The sequence below is a fragment of the Podarcis melisellensis genome (assembly GCF_964234715.1).
Source record: "Podarcis melisellensis genome assembly, chromosome: 6".
Taxonomy (NCBI): Eukaryota; Metazoa; Chordata; class Lepidosauria; order Squamata; family Lacertidae; genus Podarcis; species Podarcis melisellensis.
In genome coordinates, this window is record NC_138538.1 from 16,205,330 (window position 1) to 16,219,099 (window position 13,770).

The following is a 13,770-nucleotide window of genomic DNA, read 5'->3' on the forward strand; positions in this document are numbered from 1 at the left end:
CCTTGTTCATACCGCATGTGGAGCAGCAGCTCAGGAAAGGTTTGCCAGGGCCCATATATTTTCAGAGGAGACAATTACAGCTCATCCCCCTTTCCCATTTACACTTTTATTGTTTTGTCTATAAGGTTTCGCCGGCAAGATCCCATTTAGAATAGCCCAGGTGCCTCACGCTGGCTCTATTGCTCCGCGAGCAACAGGGGAGATAAAGGATGGAGGCTTGATACAGCAGAAACTGGGGACGGTTCCACAAGTGAGATAAAAGAAGAAAAAGTGTAAGATGTTTTGACTTTATTAGCTATAAACCCCAGTTTAGCCAGGGATCAAAGCACAGAGTAGGCACTGATAAGTAAATAAAGCAGTCGGCGGTTTCCTCTCTTGTCCTCTGAGATGGAAAAAGAGTGACGCCTAGTGGTCAGAGGAGCAACAACTTTTCCCAAAATGAAAGTTAAGAAGTAGGTCTAAGACCAACAACAACAAAAAACATCCTAAATTCTACAATGTAAAACTCGTTTTTCATGTTTTGTAATCATTGTCCCATTGGGCTGGATGTGCTTATCTTCCTTTGCAAATAGATATTTATTTCATCCACTGAATTCGTGGTGCAATTTTTCAGTGATATCTTGATGTCATCTGTTGTGATATAAAGTCATTCTCTTTGATAAAGTCTCAGGGCCTAACTAGGTAATGGGCTGTATTCCGCTAAGGCTTACAGTCAAACCTCAGTTCTCGAATGGCTCCGGTTTTTAACATTTTGGTTCCTGAACGCCAAAAACCCAGAAGTAAATGCTTCAATTTTCGAACATTTTTCGGAACCTGAATGTCTGACGCAGCTTCCACTTGAGTGCAAGAAGCTCTTGCAACCAATCGTAAGCCGTGCCTCAGTTGTCAAAGATTTTGGAAGTCAAACGGTCTTCCAGAATGGATTACATTCGACAACCGAGGTTTGACTGTACGCAGAGTACACACATTAAAATGAATGGACTTAGTCATGTTCACTAATTTCAGTGTGTCTGCTGTTTAGTAAAGCTTAGCTGAATGACACTCACTACATTTTGTCACATTTACATACTTTAAAAAATGAGATATGAGAGGGGAGAAATCTGGAATCAAGAATGTGGCGTGGGGAAGGATATACCCCCTCTGTAATATTCCCCCAACAAAATCTCTTCCCCTATGCAGCTGCTATTTGTCTCGAGAGGGAAATGGATATGGGTGCAAAAGGGAAAATAATTCCTGAAAAATGGGGTGGAAGAAATAGAAAGAAACTTTGGGAGTTATAACTGTGGGGTGGCAGCACTGATCCTCTCCCCTCGTGTACTAACTACCTTGTATTTTCATTGGGACCTCACCATGCAGTTATGCCATTGAGTTCAATAAGACTTATTCCCAAATGGGTGAGCACAAAAATGCAGCTTAAATCTTAGGTCTGACATGATTTTAAAAGTGGCAAACACTATTCATACAGTTGTGTATGAGCCATATTGGGTGCCTTTCCACACTTGCAATTTATAGTGCTAGGGGTGTTCTGGATTTTTTGGCATGTTGCCACACAACATCATCAGTATTTAGCTAGTATTTTGGAATAACATACTCAAAAACCTGCTTTTTTCCCTTCTGCAAAAAACAACAACTAAAAAACCTGACTGTTGTGAAAGACATCCCTACTCAAATGTAAGGCAAGCATGCCATAAGCACCCCACCTGAGAGAATTTCAGTGAAAGAGTCTCTTTCCTTTGATGATTTCTTTTCTCATTAACCAATCGGTGAAAAATAGGAGACATTTTCAGCACAGCACCAACATCAATGGCTTACTCACGCATAGGAGGGGAACCATGAATGAACAAGGTGTCTGCTTCATAACGACCACATCTGAGCCATATCTGTCTTCAGAATCCATTTAAAAAGACTAGTAGACTGAAGACCTTGAAATATTTATTAAAACGTAGACATACCATTCAGGCAAATATGTCTTCTCCTTTGAAAGCACACATTTTGACAGCGGGGGGGACGGGGAGAAACTAGATTTTTTTTCATTTTAAAGGAGTGCTCATCAGGTCTGTTTTTCCTAAGCAATCCAACAGATCCACCTCCTCATCCAAGTTCCTTCCTTGAAATGGTTCCCGGTCACCAAACCTGCCAACACTTCTCTGGTGAAAATAGGAATGTCCTATATTATTATTATTATTGTACCCTGCCCATCTAACTGGGTTGCGGCAGCCACTCTGGGTGCCTTCCAGCATATATAAAAACATAATAAAGCATTAAACATTTTTTTTAAAAAAAAAAAACACCTTCCCTATACAGAGCTGCCCTCAGATGTCTTCCAAAGGTTATATAGTTACTTATCTCCATACCCTCCAACATTTCTCGGGTGAAAACAGGGATGTCCCAAGGAAAAGTGGGACATTCTGAGATCAAATCAGAATCCGGGATGGCTTCTGAAAATCTATGGCTGTCCCTGGAAAATAGGGGCACTTGGAGGGTCTGGATCACTTGTTCCCTATTATGTTGACAGGCTACTGGTTGTTAGCAAGAACTGACAGCAAACCCAGCCAGGTCATGTTTGGTCCACTGAAGAGCATAGGAAGAGCCTGATGGATGAAGCCAGTGGTCCATCTATACCAGCATCCTGTTGTCATAGTGCCAACCAGATGCCTGTGAGAAACCTACAAGCAGGACCCGAGCACAAGAGCTCTCTCCCCTCCTGTGGTTTCCAGTAACTGGTATTCAAAAGCCTTACTGCCTCCGACCATGGCAATTCACACAGCAGAGGACCGGTACTATTTATTTTAGGATTTATTGCATCTCTATCCCACCTTTTTCTTGAAGGAGCTCAAGACCATGCACATGATTCCTCTCCTCCTCAATTAATCCCCACAATAGCCCTGTGAGGTAGGTTAGGCTGAGTGGTAGTGACCCAATGAGTTTCATACCTGAGCGGAGATTTGAACCCTGGTCTCCCAGGCTCCAGTCTGACACTCCAACTACTACAGCACACTGGTCACAATATCATTGTCCCAGGTGCAGCAAGACTGAATATTGCTAAGTTAAGAATGATGAATAATTATGCTATAATAAAAATTATCTGCATGTTTCACTAATGAATGGGGATAGTCTCCTGCTTATGCATGGCTTATGCATGTCTCCTCGGATGTAAGTCCCATTGAGTTCAAACTGGGCTAGGGTTGCAGGCTTTGACTCCCAGCTAGAGCAGGAGATGTCTAGAAGTGGCTGAAACGAATAATTATAATAAATTTATTTTTTGTACCCTGCCCATCTGATTGGGTTGCTCCAGCCAGTCTGGGCAGCTTTCAACATATATAAAAACATAACAATGCATTAAACATTAAAAACTTTCCTATATAGGGGCGCATTTCATTCCTGCTTGGAACCAAGGTAGTTTACTCTGTCCTTGTTAAAATGAACAGCAATGCAAAGACAGAAAGTATGTCAGATTCACTATGCGGAGCCACAGGGTAGCAATGCTCAACCCTTATTTCCTCTGCATGCTGTTTATGTGCAAGGTCATTTAATTAATAGTAAGCTGAAATCACAGTCCTGGGGTGTTTAAAGGCCTTGTTGGTTGCATTCCAGCACAGCTTTCTAAGCTCTTGAGTCTCATTGATTTCAGTGGGATTTTGGTGTACAGGAAGCCATGTGCTTGATCATGTACACTCTTGCTTTTATATCTAGATATATATGTCCACAGCACTTATGAAAATGAAATGTTGAATGTTGATGGATGGTTAACTTGAATAAACGGTTAAGCCATGCAAAGATTTATTACAATCACATACATGTATATTCCATTGCAAACCGCTTAGCAGTCTTCTGTTGAGCAGCTGGTATTTACATTTTAAAATAAATCAAATAAAACCAAACTTTAAAACGTTAAGTCAATGTTTCCCAAATTTTATGGGGAGGGGGTTATTATTATTTTTCTTCAGTGCTATGTTATTTTATTTTTTGTGTTTTATATTGTAAACCACCCTGTGATCCTCAGATGAAGGGCAGTATAGAAATCTAATTGATTGATTGATTGATTGATTGATTGATTAAATTTAATATTTCAGAATCTTTTGGTATTCCAGTGAACGAGGCATGTCAAAATTCAGTCACACGTGCACCATCTCATCATTACATGCAAGCCCTAAAGTATAAAGGAACCTATTAGAATTCATCTCCAAGTAGCTTTTTGGAAACCTTTTACCCAAAGCCAGAGGCGATCTGATCTCACAATCCCTCTCCTTCTGGTTAGCTAATGACCTCTCTAGCTAATTCAGCTCACAATGGTAGAGCAACAACCCATCTGACAAATTGATTCTGATCATCAGTATCCACAGGTACACATTTGTCTAACAGTTTGCGACAGCTTTTGACACGAAATGTCATAAATGATATTCCAAATCATAAGAGGAATGCAAAACATTCGAAAGTAGCATGACCTCTCTGGGTCCCACTCCCTCTCTGCCACAACTCCGGAGGAATGTAGGCAGATATCAGATCCAGCTGACTAACGGGCTTATCATTTCAAGGCCAGGTTTATGGAATTTCCCATCTTCCTTATAACTGGACTACTCCATTGTATATATAGTTGCACTGTATCAATTACTAGTGGAAGACAGGAGTGCCTGGCGTCCATGGGGTCACGAAGAGTCGGACACGACTAAACGACTAAACAACAGCAATCAATTACTGGGTGGATATAGTCTTGATGGAGGCTTCTACAGAACTGCCACCTCCATGATAAACAGAAACACAAATGGATGCTGTCGTTAGCCCAAGGGAAAGTGCGAGCAGGACAAAATTTCCAAGATAGCAACCAATTCAGTCCCAAATTGCCATTTAAACCACTTATTTATGTGAGAAGCCCAGCCCAGAAATAAATAACATTTTAATCTGTGTTCCTTATAAATTAAGCTCTGCGGAATTAAGCAGAGCGGTGCAGAAGGTCTTAAACAACAGTGTTGTATTGATTTCCTCACTAAGCAACACAATGCCATCTAACTATCCTTTATTTCATATGGATCCTTTGGCCAGAGCAAAGCAGATGAGCTGCACCTTTCTTTGTCTGCACCTTTGCCTCCATATTTACTAGGACATCTTACTTTTCTATAGCCTTTCAATTCGGAAAGACTCCCAAGGATGATAAACCTGATAAAATTGCAAATCCAAAGACTATTCTTACCCACTGCCCAGTCATCAGACTAGCAGAATTATAGCACATCAGGTGGCTTATGAGAGGTCTGTTCCCCCAATTTTTTGTGCTGGCATTTCAGATCTACATTTAATGAAGGATTAGTTAGAATCCTTAGCTGTGCTTTCAGGTTTTCAGGAATCTCTTCTGCATAGCTGGGTACCATTTCATTAATTTCCATGCTCACTACAGAAGAATGCATTGGTGTTCTCTTTGGTCTCCCATTTCATTTATGATTACTTTGTGATGCTCTGAACTGTTTAACTTTGCACAACTCAACAGCTGTGGACAACCTCTTCTCCTGTTGCATGCAACCTCTCCACATCCTCCTCTGCAAATGCTGTTAAGTGACATTTATCTTTCCATCGCTTCCTTTGTTGCACGAGCTTCCTGGCTGTTGAGTTACTGTTGCTTACCAGGTGGGACAAGAAAGCTGGCATGGTGCAAACACACTGGCAGAAGCACTGAATTGGCTCTGCCAGGGCATTTGTACTATGCTGACCTCCCTGCCACCTTGCCTTCCTCATAAGCAACGGCAATCTACCTGCAGGTGGTACCACCCTACCCAACAAGTCACTTCTGGCACATTTCCTTGTGGTGGCACCCCTTGGGTCTGACAATATGCCACTTTGAGTGGTCGCCTGGCCTTTGCTGGAATGCCAGGTGTTGTAGTGAGAGGTGAGTGGCAAGTAGCCTCCATTCTCATATGGAAAACCAGGTACAGACTTGGGCATAACTTCCTGATCAGAATGCTTTGCCCTCAAGTCATATGTAGGCAAATAGCGTGGCGATACAATGCGTAGCAATGAGGCCATGCAAATGACTCTGAACACGTCAAAAAATTACATACTAAAATATTGCATCCAGGAACCTACCTGTGTACCTGACTCAGCTGTCGGGGGAAAGTGCTATGCATAGTACAACCAGTCTCATCAACTGTGGGAAACTGTGTTCGTGCAGCTACCCACACAGAGTCAATTAAGGTTTGGCAGACAGCCAGAAGGCAATCTGAAGGAGTAAGTCTGCCTGGTGATAACAGAGGCATGGAGACAGCTCCCTGATTGGTCAAGCTCTCTCAAAGGGTGATAATTAATGGCCTGCTAACTGGAATGTGTTAGTTCAGTAGTTCAGTGTTCAGAGGTTCAGAGTTCTGTGTGTCAGTGTAGGAGTTGTGAGTCGTGTATGAGAGAGCTAGTTAAAGATCCGTATTCTGTTCCTGTAAATAGTCCACTGTATATAATAAACACCTAACTACAAGTGCCTGGTTCCTGCTTCGTCTATCCTGTCTGCAGCCAAGTCGCCAATTGCTTCCGTGGATTCTGCGTGTACTCTGCTAGATCTGGCTAAGGTGCTGCAACTAGTCAGAAAGTTGCAAAACACCAAATAGTCCCTGCCATGACTGAAAGGGGTCCAAGTTATAAATATACATTGTTAACTGAGAGGATACCTTGAAAACATGACGGCAAGCAATGAATTGCCATTGCTGAATTCTAGAATTTTAGTTTGTTGCATTGCTTCCACTCTTCATTTCTCCTACTCCCTGTGTAGTTTCTCCCAAAATCTCAAAGCTGCACTGTTTTCTATCCCATACATCCTAAATTCATTTGAGAGGCTCAGCAATTTCTGTCAATCTCCCTTTCTCTGACCAGGCAGTTCTCTGCACCACTCAGCCAGTCTCAGTCCAATAGTATTGCTATGGTCAAGAGGTTCCACCCATCTGCCTACAGGCCAAAAAAATATATGATAGTAAATATGTGTGCTAAAGGAGTTACTGGCTCTTAGCCTCAGATGTGCAGTTCCCTCCTCCCTCCTGTTGTCATGATGGCAATCCACCCACATTAGCAGCTCGACTTTTCTGATAGATCCAGGAGCCCATACATCTGTTCTGAGCATGCTCAGAGCTGTTTCCTGGAAGGCCAAACCTATGCAGTAGCAAAACTAAGGCCCAGACTCCCTGACCAGCTTTGTTATTTGATACTTTATTACTTCTTTCAATATTTGTGTGAACCAACTCCACTGGACACACTCCTGTTTGTAAAATAAATGGGTTGGGTTTTGTTTTGTTTCTTCTATTTATACCATATATTAAACAAATGGGGATGACTTAGATTATTACAGTGGTACCTTTGGTTAAGTACTTAATTCGTTCCGGAGGTCCATTCTTCATCTGAAACTGTTCTGAACCTGAAGCACCACTTTAGCTAATGGGGCCTCCTGCTGCTGTCGTGCCACCGGAGCACAATTTCTGTTCTCATCCTGAAGCAAAGTTCTTAACCTGAGGTACTATTTCTGGGTTAGCGGAGTCTGTAACCTGAAGCGTCTGTAACCCGAGGTACCACTGTATTTGTAAAGGAGTTTCCCGCATATCCTGTAGCAGTTCACCCTCATTTAAAGCTGGGCCAAGGATCCTTGCTATGCTAACATAGAGATACTGCCCTACATAGGTTAGAACCCTACATGAGTCAAGCCATGACTATCGGGACAAGCTCAATAGCGGAACAGCTGCTTTGAATGCAGAAGGTCCCTGGTTCAATCCCTGGCATCTCCAGGCAAAAATGTGACTGTCCTTGACTGAAATTCTGGAGCACCTCTGTAGACAATACTGAGCAAGATGTACAAATGGTCTGATTCTGAATAAGGCACTTTTCTATGTTTTGTAAATTCATGTTCTGTTGCATTCAACAGTTGTCTCAGTCTGGGCTAACAGGATATTCTGCATCCATATTTCTCTTCACTAGTCCCCCACCCCTAATATCTTCCACTTCACTTTCACCACCTTCATATTAAGGCTTCAGCATACTATTTCACTTCATGTTCTGGTTCTCGCTTTATTGTTTAGCTGCATGTGTACAAGCTACTATTATATAAGTTCAGCTTTATTAAAAATGCCTATTGCAATATTGTTTATTTTTCTCAGCTCCATAACTTGAACGTTTACAAGAAATGAAATCCCTCGATTTGAGTTCGGCAAAGGATGTACGTATGTGCTTACCTCTTGTGATGCCATTGGGATGCAGTGCACTTCCTAATAAGACACTGAGAATGTCAAGTCAGACTCTTATTACTTGTTGGCAGCACCTTAGATATGGTGCTTCTGTTGATGTTCTGAACCTGTGTCTCTCAGAAAACTTGCATGCAATATTTCAAGCGATGTGGCAAAGAGCGTTTTACTTCTAAACTTCTAAAAGGCGTTTTAAAACACAGGAGTATGAAATGAAACATAAAAAGACCAGAGAAATGTCTGCTGATAACTTAGATTAGTCTTAATCAGACTTTAATAGACAGGGACAACAGATTCCAGTTCCAAAAAACTGGTCACCATTCTGAAAATTGCTATGCTCAGTGATGAATCAGGACACTGAAGTTAAAGAAAAATATACAAATATTTTATGTAGTTTATACATGTAAACTACATTATCTAAGATACCATCGAAATGAATCTTGACCAACTGATAGCATAGGACAAATCATCAACAGATATCAATTATATTCCAAAGATAATAATAATCACACACCAAAGGAGAGCTTCTTTTCTTCTGGATGTAACTATGAAATATAGCAACTTTCCAATATTATCTCTAAGATGTATATCTTTTGGTTGAAGGTTAAAAAATAACATCGCAGTCTTAATCCAGTCTTCGTTTCTTCTGTCAGCATCATTATTGTTGGCCAATTGTCAATGAAAGCCTCTTTGCTGGAGCAGTCTATCTCAAGGAGCACACATTTCAAATGTCCTCGGCTTTCTTTTATCAATGCTCTGACCGATAGGTGGGGAAAGTCTCTGTCCGATGGATCTTCAGTGGACTATCTTCTCCAAATCAGATCAGGGGGTGGAGGGGAAAAAATAATATCAGTCCAACTATCATACATGTAATGTCTAATACATGGGTGGGGAATATGTGGCATTCCAGTTGTTATTGGACTCCAACTCCCATCAGCCCCAGACAGCAAGGCCAGTGATGAGGGATGATGGGAGTTGGAGGCCCACAGATAGCAGGACAGTTTATTATATGTGTATAATAAAACACCTTTAAAAGCAGTACAAAATAACCAACATAAGGTAAACCCCAGCCTACCTTTCTCTCAGCCAATTGGGACTCAGGAAGAGCCCTGTCCTTTTTGCACAATGGATTTTTGATGCTTTTCAGCATCAATGAATCCTACTGTGTCCTTATTCCTGTTGAGCAGGCCAGCTTCTCCTTCCTGCACATGCTGCCATTTTAAATAATTCCACTTCACACCTTGCCTTCCACTTCAGATTAGGCTTGGCTTTGCCCAGTTTTTAACCCTAGAAATCTACCTAGCCCTGTCCATACTTAGCTGAATGTGGCTCAAATAACTTCTGGTCTGAATACTCTCAAACTAGGTTTGGGATCCCTATTAGATTGAGTCCAATTTCCATTGATCTTTTCATTTTCTTCCACATTTTCATATGTTCTTTTGCTCTTCCAAACATATTGCGGAGAACGGCCCGCACAGCTGATCCTCACGCAAAACTTTATTATTTTGCCCACTGCACATTCCAGATAAAAGACTCTTCTTCAAACATAAAAGGTGTTGGAGAAATCCCTGTGGTTTAATTATCACATATTGGGAATATCTTGATTCATTTTAAGTGCTTAAAAACTGGGATCAACCTTCAGGTATACACGGCTGAGCAAAGATGGGCATTTTCAAAACTCCTTCCTCCCTAGATTCTCAGGATTTGGATTTAGAAACATGAAGCAGTCACAGGAACTTCAGCTGAAGGTATGAGCATCCATCTTTACAAACCGAGGCAATGAAATGTTATATTGAACACTAGTGAATGTACTTATTCTGGCCACTAGATGTCCCTCGGAGATCATAAGAAAACATATTTAACATGCTGTCCAGTGATTGGATGCATATATATGCCCCCCACCACACACACACACCTGCCATGTTTAGCAGGGGAGGATAATTAAAAACTTTATTATAAAATTTCCTGTGATCATATGTGAGGAGATATGAGGTATAGTTCGCAGCACTTTTGCAAAATGTCCAGAATAACTATTGAAGAGGAGGGAAGTGGCTGTTCTTCTAACAACGATCCTGGCAAATATTTGGCCAATAGCCCAGAAAATATTGATGTGAAGGCTAGACGATATGAGGCAAATATCACCCAAGGACTGATGGCATCCATCTGTCTTTTCAGTGGGGAAATGTCTTCTGATAAACTGATCACTCTTGGCTCACATATGGCCATGACACTACACTAGCAAACCTTGGGCTCATCTGCTCCCTCTTTTTCTTCATTTCTTCCTTTTGCCCTTTCCACTTGTCTCCTGAACCTCCTGGTTGACAGCAAACCAGAGTTTGTTCTTACAACCAAATTGGCAAACTGTAGTTTGTGCTTGTCCTTCAACCTGAAGCTGGAAACCCTGGTTTGGAGAGTGAGCACAAACCATAGTTTGACATGGGAAGACAGGAAGAGAATCAGAGCATGTGAGGGAAGGAGGAAGAATCCAAGCCCATTCCTGGCATACCAAACCATCGTTTGGCGATACACGCGATATAGTACTTATTAATGAAAGAAGGCCTCAACTATTATTCCATCAGCTTCCTACCTTGTAAGCCAAAGAGCTGCCCAGTGCTGTGTTGCCGTGTGATGTGCTGCCAATAGGCACTGCGGGGCAAGGGGACCATGGTGCTGAGGGAAACAGCCCGGTCACTCATTTTCATCTGTAGCTGAAAGAAAAGGCAATGGACCTTGAGATAAACACATGGTGATATAATTCGATCATGAAAATGTTGCGTTAAAACCTAGTTCAAGCTTGTAGAAACTTTAGCTTGGAGATGTGATACTGCAAAAGGATCATTTTGCAAAATATGACTTGCCACTATTTTGTGACACTTCCGTTATTCCCAAGTAAAGGAGCTGCCCAACTATGGATTTCAAGATTCTTTTTTAAAACCTCTCTTATGCACAAATGCAGGTGGCGCTGGGCCTTAAACCACAGAGCCTAGGAACTGCCAATCAGAAAGTCGGCGGTTTGAATCCCTGCGATGGGATGAGCGCCCGTTGCTCAGTCCCAGCTCCTGCCAACCTAGCAGTTTGAAAACACCTCAAGGTGCAAGTAGATAAATAGGTACCACTTCGGCGGGAAGGTAAACAGCGTTTCCGTGCGCTGCTCTGGTTCGCCAGAAGTGGCTTAGTCATGCTGGCCACATGACCCGGAAGCTGAATGCCAGCTCCCTTAGCCAGTAAAGCGAGATGAGCGCCGCAACCCCCGAGTCGGCCACAACTGGACCTAATGGTCAGGGGTCCCTTTACCTCATGCACAAACATGGCTACCATTGCTTTTTATGTGATTTAAGATAGAGAGAGAGAGAGAATGGCAATTATAAAATACCTGCCCTAAGGACTTAATGTGCTCCATACCGTGCATTTAAAGTGCTTTCAATGTGCAATTAAACCACATATCTCCCCGCCAAAGAATCTGGGGATCTGTAGCTTCCCCATCACAACCCTGCAATTCTCAGCACCCTGAACAAGCTACAGTTCCCAGGATTCTTTGGGGGAGGGACAACTGATTTAAATGTGCACTGAATGTGCTTTAAATGTATAGTGTAGATCTGCCTTTAGATAAAAGGGTATCTGAAGAAAGGCATCTTCTTTACAAGTACAGTTCTTGTTCCCATCAAAAGGATGGGATCCATGCGACGCTTTTGTCATTTTTAGTAATTTAATACCACTGGGAGGGGAACGGAAGCTATAACAAAGGACAGTTTTGAATCTTTACATTTCCCTTTTGCGATTTAACTCTTGGTCAGTTATGATATTCGGCTATATTGATTTAAGTCTCATATTTAACTTCTAATTTCTTCAAAGTTCAGACAAAGACTAAAGGTGTGCGGAGGTGGGGTGGAATTAATATGAAATCAACTAGTTATCTTTAAACACCCACACCAATCTAATGAACACTGAACATACAATAGAGGCTTCCGCCCACAGCATGTTAAATAAATATGGTCCCTCAAGTAATGCTTCAACAGAACTTGTAATGTTATCCTGCATTCCAGTGTCATGGAAACAACTCGGAATCTATTTTTGGAATTGCAGAACTCTGTCAAACATTGCACCAACCCCCCCCCCACACACACACACAACCCACCCCATTTCTCAAAGCATGATTTTGATTTCACTGTTAACTTCTATTCAGTGAAAATGGCAGCGATCATTTTTATTCTCAGAGAACATAAAACTTGCTAGAAGAGAACAGCTAGACAAAAACAATTAGAAGGGGGGAAGCTCAAAAGAAAAGATTTTCATATATGCAACATAATTTGTATACTGTTTTTTTTATATAAACCTCCAAGCGGTTTATATAAAATATGCATTAAAATAATCAATGAAGTCAGAAATTAAAAATACGTAGGTCTAAACCATTTCAAAACATAATTAGAATTGGCTGTTGCAAATATACATTATATATTTAAAAATACATATTAAAATGCATGCTGACTTGATGTATCTGGGTAGGTTTGCAGAAGCAAAAATGCTTTTAGCAGGAACCTGTTTAATGTCAAGGGGCAGGGAGTTCCTAGGTGAGGCTCTCCGTCCTTGGATGTTTTCAAGCGTGGGCTGGAAGGCCATCTCTCATAGATGCTTGAGCCAAGATTCCTGCATTGCAGGGGGTTGGACTAGATAGATCACGGGGTCCCTTCCAACTCCATAATTCTATAAAAGGTGCTTCCAGTTTGTTTGTTTGTTTTATTTATTTATTTATTTGTTTGTTTGTTTATACAAATATTTATATGCCACTGTCATTTTTTAAAAAAATCAAAGTGGTTTACAGCAAAGCGTGTTCTCCTTCATGGAGAGCACGTGTTGCGGTGGGGGCCGCCAGGACACTCCAAAGTTGGGGGCGGGCTAACTGATCGTTGGCCACTGATGCGATTGGGGCTTCCCTTGTTGTTGGGAATAAATTAATATTGCCATTTATTGATTGGCAGCCAGAAATGCTAAAACTCCTTGCACGAGGCTAGGCCTTCCTCTTTTCGCCCGTGCAGCGGATTGCCCATCCCTCCCTCCCTAGAATAGGGTTGTTCGCTTTGACCTTGCTATGCCTGTCATGGGGTCGTCTGCTTTGGAGCAGGGGCCTGGTAGGAATTTTGTCCATCTGGCTGATTGGCTGGGGCCATTTGGTTTTTGCCTACTGCGTAGCAAATCGTCACAACTTGTAAGGTTGCGGTTAGGCATTGGTTTATGGTTTGGTTGGTTGAGGGGCATGGATTGGCTGTGCCTGCCCCTCTAATGCTGCTGCTGCAAGGGATTCCGTTAAAGGAATTGGGGGCTAACTATTGCTTGTCCACTCTGTCAAGGGGGCTCGGGCCATAGCAATGAGCTCCTGGTTGCATTTGGGGTGAGGGCAGGTTCCCTGCTCCGCGTAACCCCAAGTGTATTCCCCCATTCTGACTTTCGCATTGTGCGGAATGTCAGTCTGTCCCCCATGGTGGGGGCAGATAGTCGCAACCAATGCCTAAGCAACCACTCACAAATTTGTATTTTAATAAAGTTGTGGCCAAAATTATGCCAAAAACCTTAAACA

The 13,770-nt window shown here is 42.0% G+C and overlaps 1 protein-coding gene and 1 long non-coding RNA gene across 3 annotated transcripts in view; both read right to left on the reverse strand.

The window, feature by feature from the left end:
* LOC309373229 overlaps positions 1 to 13,770 on the reverse strand; it is a 641,932-nt gene that overhangs the window by 460,317 nt on the left and 167,845 nt on the right. The gene's annotated exons all lie outside the window — the stretch shown is intronic.
* Positions 8,440 to 13,770, reverse strand: part of DOK5 (docking protein 5) — a 53,855-nt gene continuing 48,524 nt past the window's right edge. For both annotated transcript variants that reach the window (XM_081917248.1, XM_081917247.1), the window contains exons 7-8: positions 10,786 to 10,906; positions 8,440 to 9,005 (exon numbers count right to left, since the gene is read on the reverse strand). In XM_081917248.1, coding sequence (XP_081773374.1) covers positions 8,947 to 9,005; positions 10,786 to 10,906 — 180 coding nt within the window. In that variant the 3' untranslated portion in view covers positions 8,440 to 8,946. The remainder of the gene's footprint in view (positions 9,006 to 10,785; positions 10,907 to 13,770) is intronic.